The sequence below is a fragment of the Protomyctophum bolini genome, assembly GCF_963924005.1.
Source record: "Protomyctophum bolini genome assembly, chromosome: 2".
Lineage (NCBI taxonomy): Eukaryota > Metazoa > Chordata > Actinopteri > Myctophiformes > Myctophidae > Protomyctophum > Protomyctophum bolini.
The window spans coordinates 11,257,447-11,274,463 of NC_137863.1; the positions used below are offsets into that span (position 1 = coordinate 11,257,447).

Genomic DNA, 17,017 nt, shown 5'->3' on the forward strand with positions numbered 1-17,017 from the left:
CACATGCAGCATGCACAAAAACACACCTACTGTACACCAACAGTAGTTTCATCTATTCAAGATACAATCCACTGAAATAATGGAAATCATTGGCATGACAGTGACACAAAATGTAGTTGTTTTTAACAATAGGGATACAGGAGTAGATCAAGCATTAACAAAATTAAGTTATACAATTGATTTATGCTTTTATTTTATTTTAATGTGATTTACAAGCATAACACATTTTTAAATAGGCACCCATCTTACATTATAAAGCCAATCTAGCAGATCTAATTTTAATTCCTCAGCGACTTTATTTGCATTTGAATAGGCCTACTGCATCAATAACAACTAACAGCCATGTATGAGTATGAAATTGTTATCACATTTTTGTTGGTTTCATTCTGGTGATGTGCTGTGGATTAGGCCTCGACTTGATAGGGTGCAGTTACAAATTAATTGAGGATCGCTATCACTTACGTAACAGCCTCTCTAAGCGTACTCAGCACACAACAAAGTAATTAGCTTTCTGTTAATTAGGTAATTAAGCAAATGAAAAGAAGCTCCTCTCGACTTCCGAAGGGGTGGCTTTCATACTCCCCTGCAACTGGGGGCATAGTGAACGGTGGAGGAACAATGGGGGACTAGCATTCTACAAGAATGAGCACTTCTGAATGAGGTTTAGATAATTACTTCTAAGGAGACTCACCCATCTGTGTGCACTGATTTCAGATGACTGAAAGCACAAGAAAGAAGATGAACTGATATATTGATTGCAAAATATTCCACAAGCAACATTATTTTTAGTCATTTTATTTACCGGTACTTCTTTTACAGATCATTTAAATCAGTTAAATATTTCCAATCTTTTCACAAACAGTATACCCTCAAGCATATGTCTCATCCATTACTTCCCCTGTTCCCCATGGACAATTGGAGACTCCTGGAATTTATTGGACAGTATATTTATGTTTAGGAATGAAACAAAACTGGCCCTATGGTGCCAGTTTTTAATTTTAAGAGCAGGCTTTTGTAGTGATGTCCTAGCTTTATGCCAATAACATTTCAAAAATAATACCAGCATAAATTATGAAATGTATGGCACAGTTCATCAATCATCACAAATCCAGCACTAAAGAATGAGTATGGGTCCCCAGCATGTAGAAACTACCGGATGCTAACTTGCATATATTGAGCAATTTTCATAATTGGCTTTTTTGACCGAAGGCAAAAAAGGCAAAATTTCATCATGCTTTATGTAGCATGTGACATGTCAATCTAGGGGGTTTTCATGATGCTGAATCAATTCCAAGCATTAGTTTAACACTAATTAGTAATTGGGCTAAAAACGGCCATAGCCACTTGATGACAAGTGGCCATTTAGCCCAAGGAGTATGAATTTATGAAAATTTCTCAACATATGCAATTTAGCATCCAGCAGTTTCTCCATGCTGGGGACCCATACTCAACATTTCAAACATAAAAGGTTGGTGTACTCAACATGCCTGTGACCTTTATACTGGCACTAACTAAAAACATGCATCAGTACTACCACCAATAGGCTGCTATTGGCATAACATGAATAAAACATTCAACAAACAACCATGTTACTGTTCTTTAGCCATACTTATTACATATGATCATAGTAATTATTTAACCATAGCAAATTAACCACTGGTAGTCAATGGTGTCTTTTGTTTTCTTCAGTATGGGGTCACATTATAATGCCGTGACAAATCATGGAAGGACACATTGTGACCGATAAGACCCAAACTGTGTCATAATACTTTAAAAGGTATCCATTTCCGTGTTCAGACCTAGGTTCAGACAAAGGCGGTTCAGATTAAAATTCAAGGTTTTCAAAAGTCTCTGTTTTTAGTAGTTTTAGAGTAGTGTGGACACTAAAGCATAAATGCAGCAAAGGTTCTGCGTCGTAAATGGAGACCATAGCATGGCGGCATGGCCTGTAGGTAGACTTATCATTAGACATCAGGCCTAAGGCCTACTGAATAAGTGCTAAATATATCAAGTACTACAAAACAAAAGACTATACGTTTGGTAGAGACAGTGGGAATTCAGAATAGATTAGGTGTTAAGGTTAGAATAAACCTCTATCAAGATAATTGGCAGTCACCTTCACTACTGTGATGGCCTCAAGTTAGAATTAGAGCAGATGGCCACCTGAGACCAACATACTGTACAGTAGTACCACACTAAAAGTAGTTACGTTACAGCCAATTCTGATTCACTGGCACTGCCAGATAACCACAAACAACAGTACGGTCATATTGCAATAGTCACATTTCTAAACTTTACATTTTACATTTGTCTAATTCCTCCATTTCCATATGGAGGTGCTTCAGCTAGTTAGTCAGACACACAAACACGTGTAAATTACACGGTTGCACCCGATAATACTGAAAATATAAACAATGAATCTAGTATGAAGGGAAATAATTACTCTTTGAGGGTAGCCCAGGGTTCTTTTTCCAAATGCATGCATGTGGGTGGGTGTCCATGCGTACGCAGATTTGTTTTGTTTATTTCCGATTTAGAGTATACGTAGTATGTGGACATCATGAGCGTGTGTGAATGTGTACATAATGTGAATGCATGTGCATTTTAATGTATCACACACTAGTCTGTAGTGTAATTAGTATGTGCAGTATGCCTTGCTGGTACTGTACTGTGACTACAGGCCTTCCACAGACAGCAGGAACAGATCGGATGCATTGGATTGTATGTTTCTGTACAAAATGTTCTAAGTGTGAAGGAAGAAATATTTGCTCCCTGTATTCATAGTTAGAAACACTGTCCCGCTCTAATGAAGCATTTTATTTCAAATATAACATAACAGGGATGACATTTTAAATTGCATACATTTAAAATAAAGTTCTTAAAGTGATGACAACCTAGACAAGGCACAATTCTAGAAATGGAAAGGTATAACTCACTTTAGTAGAAGCTGTGGAAATCAAAAGGACTCGAACCTTTAACTCAAGCTTTGGTGTTTCCAGCAGCACAAAGCAAAGCTTCCCACAGTAACATGTATGCACCACTTAACTCAAGTGATCCCTTTTATCATTTCCACATAATCTATAGTACATATTGGATCTTTCATATTGCAGTAACCAAGTTTGCAGACGTTTGGGCAGTGACAAAGTATGGCATTGCTTGCCGAGTGGAAATAATCTTTCATTATCATGAATCCCCAAACTCTCTTGAACACATCTCGGAAATTATAATACAATGAAAACCCAACTTCATACAGTTCTCACATACCGGTATACATATTTGTTTTTTAAGGTACCATGTCAAAATTAACATGAGTTGAAACCCTGGATGAGCAAATAGTCTATTCAGACAGAGAAACCAATCAAACACAAAAGTCTTTGCTGAGAGTTAAGAAACTCATGTTTTGGTAAGAGGCATTTCAGAATGTTGTTCCTTTTACAGTACAGTAGATTGTAATTGTATACATTTTTTTTCCTGTACGTCTCTGCTCACCCTCCCACAAAAAAAACACATGATTTGTCAGTTTAGACACATTTGCACTAAAACAAATAAGCTCTAGACTAGAGCCGTTTGTATTATCCTTTTGACAGATATGTACAAATACAGTATAGTGAGTATACAAGTTTGTAAAAAGAAAAAAAAGGCAGTCAAACAAGAGCTCAAACAAGAATTCACCACTGGGCGACAACTCTCCCAAATGCAACATAGATGGACTTGATGTTGACTGGCCTTACAAGTACTCTGATAACGGGTACTGCACTAGTATTATAAACACAGAAAGATGCTGAACCTGAACCGCCAACCTGATCCTAATGCAGAGAATGACAGAAAATGTGTCACTCCCCTTACCCAGCAAATGGTTAGGATTGAGGGGGACCCTATAAAAAAAACTAAAAAAAAAAAGTCTACTTTCGTTTTAATTAACAATCCCATATAATCCATTATAGTATCTAGTTAGTGGAGAACTTGAAACAACATAAGTGGTGTGATTGTCACATATAGAATAAAACAACCACAGCTTGCTAACCATTTTCCAAACACAGAAAAAGGTCTGGAAATAATGGCCCTGATTTTAAAAAATGGAGAACATGCTTTAATGTGGCCTACAAATTCATTTGTATTTCCAATTAACTGAACTGGATCATACACAAGGTCATTCTCCCATCTAGCTTGAATTAATTAACTTGAAGCCATTTTCTGCATTTCATAAAAACACAAAAATAAGCCACTGTGCATTTATTGAAACCTGACACTATTTGGCTCAAGTTTAATCACAAACCCTGACAAAACAGACATTTAACATGGAAATATATTGGCATAATGCTCCATTAAAACAAACAAATTAAGAATCCAACATTTTCTACTAATGTTTTGCTTGTATCTCAGTGTGATAAACTATCTAGCGCTCAATCCTACTTGTATAGCAGAGACAAAGTATAGCATCTCTCTTAAGAGTAGTATGCAGAATAGCCTACTGTACATGACTGAATTAATTCATGTCACTCATGTAACGCGTTTACTTTCCACATAATGTAATCATAGGCAACCGCTAAATGTGGGTGTGTTGAGCTTTCTAGAAGGCTCCATTCTGTGCTCAAAGCTCTACTGAACTTTCATAAATCACATCATATGGCATGTTTCGTACAATAACTGTGAATGTATCATTATTTCTGCAATACTTTCAAAATTGAAGGTAAATGTTTATGGAATAAATCTTTGACAGCTTTGGGCATGTACTGCACCCTCATAAGTGGAACAAACTCCTGTAGGCCCCACCTATGCATAAAGTGCTTTGGCACTAAAATGTGTCAATGGAATAATGTGTCTAAATAAATGTTAACAAATATGACACATCTAACGGTTTAACACGGTGAGAATATATTACAGCTACCTTTAGAACAGGAATAAATTGCCTGAGGTCCATAAGTGGTGCAGAGAACAGTGCAGTTCAATAAAAGGAACCAATTAACATGAACTAAAAAGATGTAGACAAAATTAAAATGATAAAAATTACAAATCCTACTCTGAACATACTGAAGAATTCAAAATATCAGACAATTCTGAATCTTAGAATAGAAGAAAGTTAGGCATTAGTTATTAAAATATATAAAAAATATATTGAAGATTTCCTTGAATCCAAAATATTACTCTTGATTATGTTTATGAAAGCGCCCGATCCTCAGGCAGAGTTCAAATTGAAGAAAATAAGGTGACCCACAACCTAATGTCTTGAACGTCCTCCTTCGAAGGCATGATGTTCCTTATGAGCTGAAATTTAAAATGTCATAATCAGTATAGATCCTAACATGCATCTATATATGCAAAATAGAAGATATAAGCTCACAATAAGTCACAAATTATAGGGCCAAGTAGACCCCTGGGGGACTCCAGTCAATGAAGTATATAGGGTTTAAGTGGTTAAACAGTATATTTCTTAATGCACTAAATAGCATTGTCTGGCTAATTTAACTGGTTGTTTATACCTATTTAGGCTAACCTCAGTATTGTTTTGTAGTCATCAGGCAGGTACAATCAATCGGAACTTCATTTTCCCTCAAACCGGAAGAATAACAATAAAAGCTCTCGTAACCTATGGCTTTTATTGAGAAAAACCGGTTTGAGGGAAAAGGAAGTTCCGGAAGATTGATGACTACAAAACAATACTACAACAATTATTTTACATTTTTGAATATTGTACATACTGTACAGATCCCCAAAATGGGTTCCTGGCCTGAAGGGGTAAAAAACCAAAAGGGGATCCCGCCCAGAATGGGTTAACCACAGTCAAGTCATTTGTCAAGGAAATTGACTTAATTTGAGAAAATGTTAGGGTGTCATTAGGGTGCTGGCTAGAGCACCTTTCTGCTGAAAATGGGGGCGGGGGGCCATGGATCTTTGTTTATCAGCTTGGACATGAAAACACCCCATATCATAAACACTAAACACTTTTAAAAGCGCTCTTGGTAAAAAAAAAAGAAAAGAAAGCACATTGACTTGACAACTAAGAGTTGGTATCTTTTGCACTGTGGTTAAGATTTCATTCATCATTCATCTCAGTTAGTGGAGGATGCAAAAATGTGAATCCACGCTTTTGTCTTCTTACGGCTTATGTACTTTTTTCTGGCCTTCCTAAGAAAATCATTGACAGACTACACAGTTTTAACAAAAACGAAGTTGAACATATCACTCCAGATTTAGCAGTGTGTTCATATATATAGGTGTCAGGTAGGTTGTGTGGTTCCATGTAAATGTAGATAGGCCTATTAATACATTTTTGAATAGGTCTAGATTAGAATCTGTCATAATCCAAAAGTGATGTAGTGAGGTTTTGTTCTTGCTTCTTTTTAATTTGTTCTTTTATCACGTTTATGATCTTATTGTTTTTAATCTTGATTAATACGTAATTTTTTTATGTAAAACACTTTGGGCTGCATTTGATGTCATGAAATACAATTAAAATACAATACAATTAAAATGATAAAAACAGTGCCTATAGGGATATAATAATTACAAAAAACGTCTTGCATGTTGAGGAGCCATTTAAAAACTGGAAATGACAAATAATCTTGAATCTTGTACTGTATCTTAACCGTGATGTTAACTCATTAGGTACATTAGCCATCTGTGCCAATGACGAGAAGCTTGTCATTTATTGATTTCTATTGATTCAGTTTGAGATCGCTCTGGGTGTAGGCAGACTGTCGCGCGTGGTTGCGCACGTTTTCGGCTGCGCACGTTTTCGGCTGCGCACAGTTTTTAGACAGCTGGTGGATGGAAAAGAAGCTCCACCTCCGCGCCCGACTGACGCGGAGGAGAGCGCGTCCGGGAAGCTGTCCGTCGCGTTAGTCGGACGCGGAGGTGGAGCTTCTTTTCCATCCACCAGCTGTCTAAAAACTGTGCGCAGCTGCTGTGCGCAGCCGAAAACGTGCGCGACAGTCTGCCTCCGCTGTGTATACTACCGCCTATCAGCGTCTCTGTTGCTAGGAGATAAACAGGAAGTGGTCAGTCTGTCAATTAAATGATTAGTGGCTCATTACCAAATTGACACTACCTTGCGGTTACAATATTAACGCTTCACAGTTCAGATGACTAATAAAAAGACGGTAGCCAAATCAGCTTTGGTTGATTTTGCTTGCGGTCATTTTGGGTTCTTCAAAATAGAACTCCTGGCTGAATCTGGTGGTTTCAACACCGACTTCACAACAATTGTACAGTATGTCACACTATTTGGAGCAGGGTGAACATAGTCTAAAAGGTTTGTTCACAGCACAAGATAAAGAAATATCAAGTAGTATATTTATATAATATCAGCCCAGACAAAACTATAGACGATCCTTAAAACCTTCTGACACACACTGACTTGAATTGGAATGTTTAAAATTATGCAGATCACGGTGCAGTTCGATAACATTGCATAGTCCTGATGCTGAACAACTCTAGTTTTTGTGGTACATGTGATTTGAAAAATATGGGAGGTCATACTTACATTTATAAAAAACAGCTTTAAAAGATATGTGAGGGAGCAGCTCATAGACTTTTCCCAAGATATTAGCTTCAGTGGCGAGAGACGCATCACCGTTCCAGACTTGAACAACATCTTCTCGATCACGAACGCTTACACTGACACCTACAACCTCATCATCTGTAAAACAGAGACACCAGAGTTTGATCATACAACTAGTAGTATACTTCCGTGACCACAGAGAGCAAAGGTCAGTTTTTCAGTGGATTTATCATCTATGAAGGTTAAAAAACAAATTGAGACCCAATGTAAATCGCAAAAATGCAGGGAAAATTCATGAGAGCCCCAAATCCATATGGCCACCATCAACAACCTGTTAAGGCACAATGAGGAAAAATTACCTTTTTGCTTTCAGTAGCATGTGACGTGTCACCTAGGGGGTTTCCATTATTCTGAATCCATTCCAAGCATTAGTTTTGCACAAAAAAAACACTCCTTGGGCTAAAAACGTTTGGCCATATGGATTTGGGGCTCTCATGAATTTTCCCCGCATTTTTGCGATTTACATGGGGGGCCGGGGGCTCAATTTGTTTTTTAACCTTTATAGATGATAAATCTACTGAGGAACGGACCTTTGCTCTCCGCAGTCACAGAAGTATCAGATACGACCCCACTATAGTAACAATGCATGTCAGCTGATATGACAACAGCAACAATGTGAGTTAGTTGCAAGAGTCAGGTAAAGTATAGTAATTACTTTTTGCAATAGCAAAAAGACTTTATCCACCCCCGACAGCAGTGCATACATTATCAAGTACAGACTTGACACTCACCTGAAGCACAGTAATCTGCAAACTGCTCCCCAATAGTGGCAAGTAACAATTCTTTCCAAACTGGCGCCTAAAATAAGAACATAAGGACCCATTAACAATGCTGTGATTTATTTGAAGTGAATAAAAACTGTTGAAGTGGACAAACACCTACAGTGCTATCTTTTGGTATTTTCATCTTCCATACACCTCCTTTTGCATTGCTCTCTTCTTCCCTATGTTGGATAAAGAACTGCATCAGATCAGATTGTAATGCCATATACTCTTTGGAATAAGGGTGAAGGGCCACATTTACATTTGAACCAGTGCTAAGGAGAATATAGGACAAATCAAAAAAGTTAACATCATTGGTGCAAGCCATACCATAGTGGTCTCCTCTCTCCACGCATTAAGTGATAGCTACATCTCATGGGCAAGTTAGTCACTGGAGGAATGTTGTTGTACACACTCCAGAACATCTATGAAGAGGACAGAAAACAAAAGACAATCTACATTAGATTATTATTTTATAAAGGCTAATGTTGTGTTCACATGGGCAGACGCAAAGACATGTGATGCAGTTTTGGAGCATCGTCATGTCTCTGGCTTCCATTGACAATGAATTGTAGACTGCGTGTTTGCGTCTGCCCGTGTGAACACACAATAACAGTGAAGGCAAATGCTTTGACAAACTCATTTACCACCTAATGATTAATCACAAAACATGTTGTAGGCCTTTTTGTGGAAAACTGCCACAAAATATCTAGTTTCACAAATGTAAGCTGATCAATGGCTTGATGTGCCGCAGTGCCGGTAACAAAAATTCAACTGCATTTGTTTAGTCGAATAGAATTTCGAATAAAGGGTTCGCACTATTTTATTTGTTCTCTTCTTTTTTTTTTTTTTTTTTTTTACAATTAAGGATTTTCAATAAGTTAAATGGGTTCCCACTCTTTTCAATAAACAATTTCCCCAAGAGATTTTATGTGGCCATATCATTATCATATATTGGTTCATGTGAAATATGAAAAACACATGGTGGGGAAGGGAAAGTCTTGATTTGCAGAGGCATGGCCATTTGTCAAGATCACTTTCAAGAACATTCTGAGGCATGTGCACACACACTTTTCTTTTCCAGTGGGGGTGCCCGCTGCCATGTTCTGTTGGTTACAACTTGTTGCTGCAGTGTACAGTAATTCTAAATCAAAGGTTGTAGGATATACCTCGGTGACGAGGTAATTATTGTTATAGAACAATAATTTGATTGGCTGCCAGTAAGAATTGGAAGCAGTACATTATGGCTCAGTCCGACTGCATCGACACTGTTGCGTCACGAAGATGCAAGCCGCGAGCGGCAGGAGTCTCTACCTGGTTTTTAAGCAGCTGGTGGATGGATGGCAATTAACCCATTCTGAACGGGAACCCATTTTGGTATTAGCATCATGTTATGCTTTATCTATTGAAAAATAGCAGATCTACAAGCTCATAGCGCGCCACCGAGTGGCGCGCTACGAGCTTGTAGGTCTGCTATTTTTGAAAAATCGAAGAACGACTGACATTTTTATAGAATCTGATCTCAGGTCAGAATAGGTTAATCAGACCAGTGTGTGTCCAGTGGAAACCTCGTATGAATCTGATCTCAGGTCAGAATGGGTTAAGCTCTACGTCGGCCAGAAAACTGGAAATGCTTGCCTCCGCTTTACCCTCAGATCTTACTAAAACCTATATCTGCAGTTATCAATTTTATTAAACAAAATATTCTCCACCTGGACAGTTTTAACAGTGTAGATCTTCTTCAGATTGGATTCACACTCTGCAGCAGTTGTCCCTGGCAATGACCTAAAACAAAAACAAAATCACACCTGTGTGAACTGAGCAGTGCAATTATACATTTATCGTTATAGTTAAGGCTCATTCATAGTCTGGATTTTCGGTGGTGAGGTGACCACCGAACTACAACATGACGCCCCAGGCCTTCCCTCTGTTTTTACTCACCACCGCTCAACATTATTTCAACTCCGGTGCTCACCTCACCAGCGAAAATCCAGACTTTACTGTACTGTGCGGTGTAGTCTGTACTGTATTGTAGTGTACTGTGCTCTTTTTTTCAGGAGTCTCCTTGAATGACAGGTCCTTATACCAATTTTACCCAATCAGAAGAGAAAACTCATACAGAAGATAAAGGAGGATAAGACCTGAGTCGGTAACTATGGAAGTTGGAGATGCATGCCCCTCCCGGCTATGTAATACCAATTGTACCCGAGTCAGAGTAACCATTCGACCCATCTGTCTGTGTCCCTTTTATGCCCATATATGGAGATTTCTGTCTCTCTGTGTCCCTTACCTTTATTCCTAATTATAGAGTTCTGCGTTAGGCATGCCGAAATTTTCAGTAGCACCGAAGAGCGACTTTAGGACAGTACCCGCCCCCCCGAACCTCAAATTACGTCACATGGTAGGCTCTACAGAGCCGAACCGACTTTTATTCGTCTCTAAAATAGGAGTATGAATCGGCCCTCAGAGTACCCGTTCCAGTGTCCACCAATCTGTCTGTGCAATATGGAGATTTCTGTATCTGTCTCCCTTTATTACTATATACGCAGTTCTGCGTAAGGCATTCCTTAATATGGAGTGTTGTGATGAGGTTCTGGACAACCGTGTGTCCGACCGACTCGACACCTGGCACTGCACGCCCTGTGGTGGGGCGGAACGCCTGCATCGAATTTATACAGATGTCACAATGATGTCATAAGTCGGTGGGACGAAGTTTCTCGAGTTACATGGATTTCAGACGTACACACAGAGACTTGGTGCATTTATAGTTAGATAAGATGACAACTGGAACACTAACTTATAACACTAAAAGCAGATAAACAAACCACCTGATTGGATGAAATTGGCAACAGACTTAAAATGTATTTTCTGATTATAAAATACTGTTATTGAACAAACCATGTATATTGTATAGCAATGATTTCCAATTATCTGAATGTATAATAAATCACTTAAACAGTAGTTTATTAAACAGTAGTGTCTATACAGTTTGCGGAGCGGTCTGGATATCGGAAGGTCGCTAGTTCGTATCCCCGGACCGGCACGTTAAAATTACCATTGCCCTTGAGCAAGGCATTGAACCCCTACCATGAAATGTTCTATGAGCAGGGCCTGGCTGTAAACAAGTTCTTGAGCTTAGTCCAGTTACCCTGGGTAAACATGGTAACTTTATACACTACAGACTTCACTTATTGGCAAGCCGGTGTTATGCATAGCCCAATATAATGGGCAAGCCTAGATTCTTAATTTTTCATGTGTGATTTGCCTGTGCTGTGTGTACGTTAATGAACGTTTCATAAAATTGTAGCTGCCTGTTCCACTAGTAGGAAATCTAGGCTACATTTGAATTTAGGTCATGTATTGTCTTTCCAAGAAGACATCCTTCTGGCTCATGACTGGCCCATCTTCATTCTTCACGACGCTATATTTGCTTACATTAGTGGTATAGCCAGCCCTATGGATACATATACACACACCCCAAAAAGCCAAATTAGACCAGAAACATCTCACAGTTAGGTGTTTGGTAGGCTTTAAATGTCGCAGGCTCGCAGCCCAAGTTTGCACTCGACACGGGCATTTGTTTCAGTGAAACTTTCGCTGCTGTTTTTTGTCGATGTTCTAACTTCAGTTTAATATTTTATCTGCCAACGTTTGGTAGTGAAATATTAACCAAGCTATCCTTTTGGCTTGGGGCCTACGGAATCCCCGGCTTGTCGCTTTATAGGCGTTTTTCTATGTATGGTCTGTGTTTGTCATTTATTTATTTATTTAACTGTGGACTGGACATGGTGAAAAGTAGATTAATAATGACTTTTTCTTGTAATAATACCTGTCAAGCCAGAAGGTCCAGGGGGAGTGGAGAGGCAACGCTGTGGCGTCTTCTTCGTGTTGCTTCTTTGTGATATTTTCCAATTCTTTCTCGTCGATGTCAATGTTATTTTCAGCTGTAAATGTCGTTTCGTCGCGTGCATCACTCTCCATCTGCAGGGTTTTACCTACAGGAACGGCCATTTCTGTGCGCAAAATTACCGATTGTTGTGGCCTGTGTCTGAACCTTCTTATAAAATAGCCCGGCCGAGTCGGTCAGCATACTTGGCACAGAAAACTGCCGTGCCGCTTTTCCGCCCACCAGCGGATGATGACGCCTGGAAACATCTGCTCTACAAACTCACAGCGCGCTGCGATGCGACGCATTGTGAGCTTGTAGATCGGCGACATTCGCCGCGCCACACCTTCGTACGAGGACGTATACTAATGTGACGTCACAGTCGGGGAGAAAAGAATAGAAAAAAAATATTGAATATAGAAAATATAACACTTCCTGTTTACTTCCTGGTTGCGATTTAAGGTCTTCAGAATAAGACTTTTATTTTATTTTTGATTGATTGATTGATTGATTGATTGATTGAAATATGTATTAACAGTTTGCAGAATTACAGTACATTTCAAGCACAACTCAGTACAAAAACTGTCAAATGTGACGACCAATAAAGCACTATGCTTGTTTACAAGAGGGTCCACCATGTTCAATTCATCATAACATTTAGAGACACACAAATATACACTTCTATATACGTTAGCCAAAAAAAACAGGACATCATAAAGTAATAAATTAATTTAGTTCCTTGTTTGTGCCAAATCTGGGTTGCAGATTTAACAGATTTAACTTTAACAGTCTTTGTATTGACTTTGTGCTTGAAATGTACTGTAATTCTGCAAACTGTTAATAAATATTTCAATCAATCAAATAATCAATCAAATGAATCAAAAGCACATGGTTTGTTGAGCTCCCTCTATTGTTGTGGGTGTGGACTTCGTCTTAGCAGTTGTAGAAATATTAGTAATAGGCTATTATTATTATTATTATTATTATTATTATTATAATATTATAGGCTACCTTAACTCTTGAATGTTCTAAATCTATTCTAATTACATTTTGAAGAAATTAACCAATTTTACATCGAGGTGCTCACCGTGGCCAGCAGCCCAGATGTCCAGATTGATGTTACATCATGTTACCATACTTGCCGCTTAAAGTAACGGCTGACTATTTATGGGAAAGAAACAGAATCGCACTATCAGGCTTTAAAAATATGATTAGAGAAATATGATAGTTGTGCTGCTGCAGCCTGTGTATAAATGCTGTTTAGCCTACAATAATGTAAAGATATTGCATGACACTGGCTGCAGATGGCGCTGGTGAATCGCAGCACCATCCATGTCTGTCTTGCTATACTTGTGTTATCTACTTAAAATGAAGTTAGACACAATAGTAGGAAGTTGGAACATATAGACATATAGGATGCACGGTTAATCACTGGATTTGAGTTGGTGACTGATATGTTAGCCTACTCGATTGAGATTGATTGATTGACCGATTGATCGATGGATGTTTTTAATTGACGAAATTGATATGGATACAATCCAAATCGCTATGCCATGGGATATTTATATTTGACTTATTTAGTAATATTTGTAATTGTTTTTTATTATTTACTTTAACATACAATTTATTTTGAGCCCAGACTTTAAAGTGTCACCTTGCTTTAACTGGTTTTGAATTTCTTTATTTATTTATTCTCGAAATTACACTGAGTAATCAAACTCATTTTCAGTGTCGTCGAGTAATACAATCACATAGAAAAACATCACAATACATCAATAGATCAGGAATATAAAAACAAAGAATACAATACAGTAAAAAACAGTTACACATTGTGGGGGTCTAGTGTATGTTCACCAAGGTTTTAAAACGATGCAATTACAGACAGAATAATTCATCGTCAAATATTATTTTTTGTCAGGTGAAACCTGACTATGGAAAGCTCATGAAATGTTATCGACCTAGTCATCAAAGTAGCGACCTAGTCATCACTGGTTTCTTAATGAATAGAAATATGTATACTGTAAATAAATAGTTATTAAATATAGCTTACATGTAGCAAAACGTGTTTGTGTAGAAGTTCATTTCTTCATAGATAATAGTCTTCTTTATACTTAAATGGTGAAAGACATTTAGATGTTCCCTCAGCTATGGTAATGCAGGCCAAATTGGGCAGACAAGGACATGTATGATGCCGTCTTCTGCCATAAAATGGAACCTGGAAATGAGGAGAAAGAGAGAGGTAAGGATACCCTTTCAGGGTGAGAATCATACCTGGTTAAATTAATGCCAAATACATATGCTGAAGTGAAATTTGCAGCAGCAGCGATAGCGGTAGCAGCACCAGCACAAACTGTGTTTCCTCTGACACTCAAGGAGTCAGGGACAAAGGTAGTCTGGTTCAAACACAGCGGCAATAGAGCCCAGAGCAGATGGACATGTCATTATCAGTCTTGCCACCCACCACCTCTGTAGGTGTCTCCGACACAGGGACACACGGTTAGGTAGATGGGTATAAATAAACACACAATTTGGCAAGATGTCACGAGCCGGAGCAGATGGACATGCTGTCAAGACTGAGGCTATACCCGAGTGTGTGTGTGGGATGACTTATTTATCGGTGTGCATTGATGCACAACAGGTATGCTGTCCCACCCAGCTCAGGGTCCAATTAGTTTGGACTCAGGCCAGGTGTGACTTCTTAAATCAGCCAACACCCTTGCCACATACAGATGTGTAGCTCACCTTTTGACTCATTGGGTGACAGTCATCTTCCTCTTGTCCCATGGGGGTACACATGCGCAGATTCCGGATCCAAAGGCTGACCGCACAGCACATGCCTCCGCCACACTGAGAATCCTTTTCACATACCTAGATGTGTGCAAGCGCACGCATGCATGCACACACACACACACACACACACACACACACACACACACACACACACACACACACACACACACACACACACACACACACACACACACACACACACACACACACACACACACACACACACACACACACACACACACACACACACACACACACACACACACACACACACACACAGTAAGGATACTGGAGAACTCGCCAGTTTACCAAGTTAACTAGACCCCAGGGAATTACATCTGGCCACAAAAGATCACAGGATCTACTGAATGTGAAGGAGGGTAGTATAGAGGTACTGTATGGCATACAGTACCTCTATAGTACCCTAAGCGGAGCAACTAAATCTAGGGCAGATGAACAAAGATTGTTAAAGTGGGAGACGAGGTCATTAGTGTTGGTTGGAATAAAAATGTCGTTAGGGTAGGCCTACCATTTCAGGATACTGTCTACTAATGAATTACATTGTTTCGATACTTTGGTGTTTAAACTTTTTTTCTCTCTAGTTTTAACTCTAAACAACTATCCTCTCTCTCAATTCAATGCAATTTAAATGAAGGTGAAGTAAAACAAAAATATATATAAAGATTATATATATATATATATATATATATAATCAAATTATGTTGAGCAACCCTTGAGGCTTATGTAAAATATTGAGGTATTTACAAACACTGATTTAAGTTGATCAAGATGAGTGTTCATCACTGTGCATAAAATGAAGGACGTGACAGACTTGGATCACCAGTCCCCGTCGTGGTTGTACAGTATGTACACCTTCAATTCATATTAGAAACACTATTGGAATGTTGTGAATGACACTGTTAGGTCTTTTTACGGCAATTAGTTAAGCCTGCGGATTTGAGTAGATTCAAAATTTGACTGTTTAAAAAAAATGATAAAGCGCATTTAGAATTGGTTTGCCATTTAATTAACTATATCTTGTTTATTCTGGTGGCCTTTTTGTGATAGCATTTTAATATAGGCTACTATAATTGTCATTAAATTCCCATAAGCACTTCTTTTGGGCGGGAACCAAAAGTGGTTCCCGCCCCAAAATGGGTTAATAGGATGTGTGTTCTAAAGACAACTTCAGGGCTGTGGACAGTTCAGAACCCCGCCTACCAGTGACATCATTGTTAGTCAAAAAACGTTTAACTTTTTTTGATTAACGTAAAAGTCAATTGTTTTTCAAAAACAGCAGATCTACAACGCATTTTAGATTGTCTGTTTTCCCTCCTTTGTTTTATTGTATTTTTCTAGAGGTAAAACATTGCCCAGGCCCCCCCACACACACACACACACACACACACACACACACACACACACACACACACACACACACACACACACACACACACACACACACACACACACACACACACACACACACACACACACAGCGTATCAGATGGCAAAAATATTGACGTCCACTTACCCCTGTGATGATTGCTGATGATCCATGTGACACCAACAACAGGCAAAAGAGCCATGACAAAAGGGACCTCATGGTGAAGAGTTTAATTGGCTCCTGTGTCCTCCAGTAAATGCTCTGCAGTTTGTCAGACCAATCTGTGTGTGCATGTGAACGCTAAGAAGTGCTCTCCAAACTCATGTCTCGAGGGGTGGCAGAGGTTTATAAGCCTTCAGCCTGCCATTCAAAATTTCAGTGACTCATTCATGTCGCACTGTAACGTGTAGAAAACGCAGAAAGAAAAATAACCGGAAAAGATAAGCGTTGATATCTTAAGAGCTGAGTAATACTTTTGTATAGTTTATTTGTACAGCAACTTTATGTAAGGCATACAAAATTATTTAGTTTATTGTTTATTGATTACTGTTTAGTTTCTGTATCTTGTGTGAGTATCTTCTGGCAGAATTTCTAAGCACATTTTAAATGTTTTGAAAAGTGGTCTATGGACA

General features: G+C 38.7%; 2 protein-coding genes across 2 annotated transcripts; both read right to left on the bottom strand.

Annotated features, from left to right (window-relative positions):
• Window positions 1-2,798: 2,798 nt before the first annotated feature.
• LOC308324259 (eukaryotic translation initiation factor 4E type 3-like) lies at window positions 2,799-12,456 on the bottom strand. Its single transcript, XM_080776261.1, has 7 exons — window positions 12,152-12,456; window positions 10,035-10,107; window positions 8,653-8,747; window positions 8,444-8,504; window positions 8,293-8,359; window positions 7,484-7,639; window positions 2,799-5,265 (listed from the first exon to the last, which is right to left on the bottom strand). Exons 1-7 carry the CDS (start codon window positions 12,331-12,333, stop codon window positions 5,219-5,221), a joined length of 681 nt encoding a protein of 226 aa, XP_080632387.1. The 5' UTR covers window positions 12,334-12,456; the 3' UTR covers window positions 2,799-5,218.
• A 1,838-nt stretch (window positions 12,457-14,294) lies between these two features.
• Window positions 14,295-16,604, bottom strand: prok2 (prokineticin 2; the record flags this gene model as incomplete). Its single annotated transcript, XM_080774113.1, has 3 exons — window positions 14,295-14,423; window positions 14,951-15,076; window positions 16,533-16,604. 3 exons carry the CDS (start codon window positions 16,602-16,604, stop codon window positions 14,295-14,297), a joined length of 327 nt encoding a protein of 108 aa, XP_080630239.1.
• Window positions 16,605-17,017: the final 413 nt, after the last annotated feature.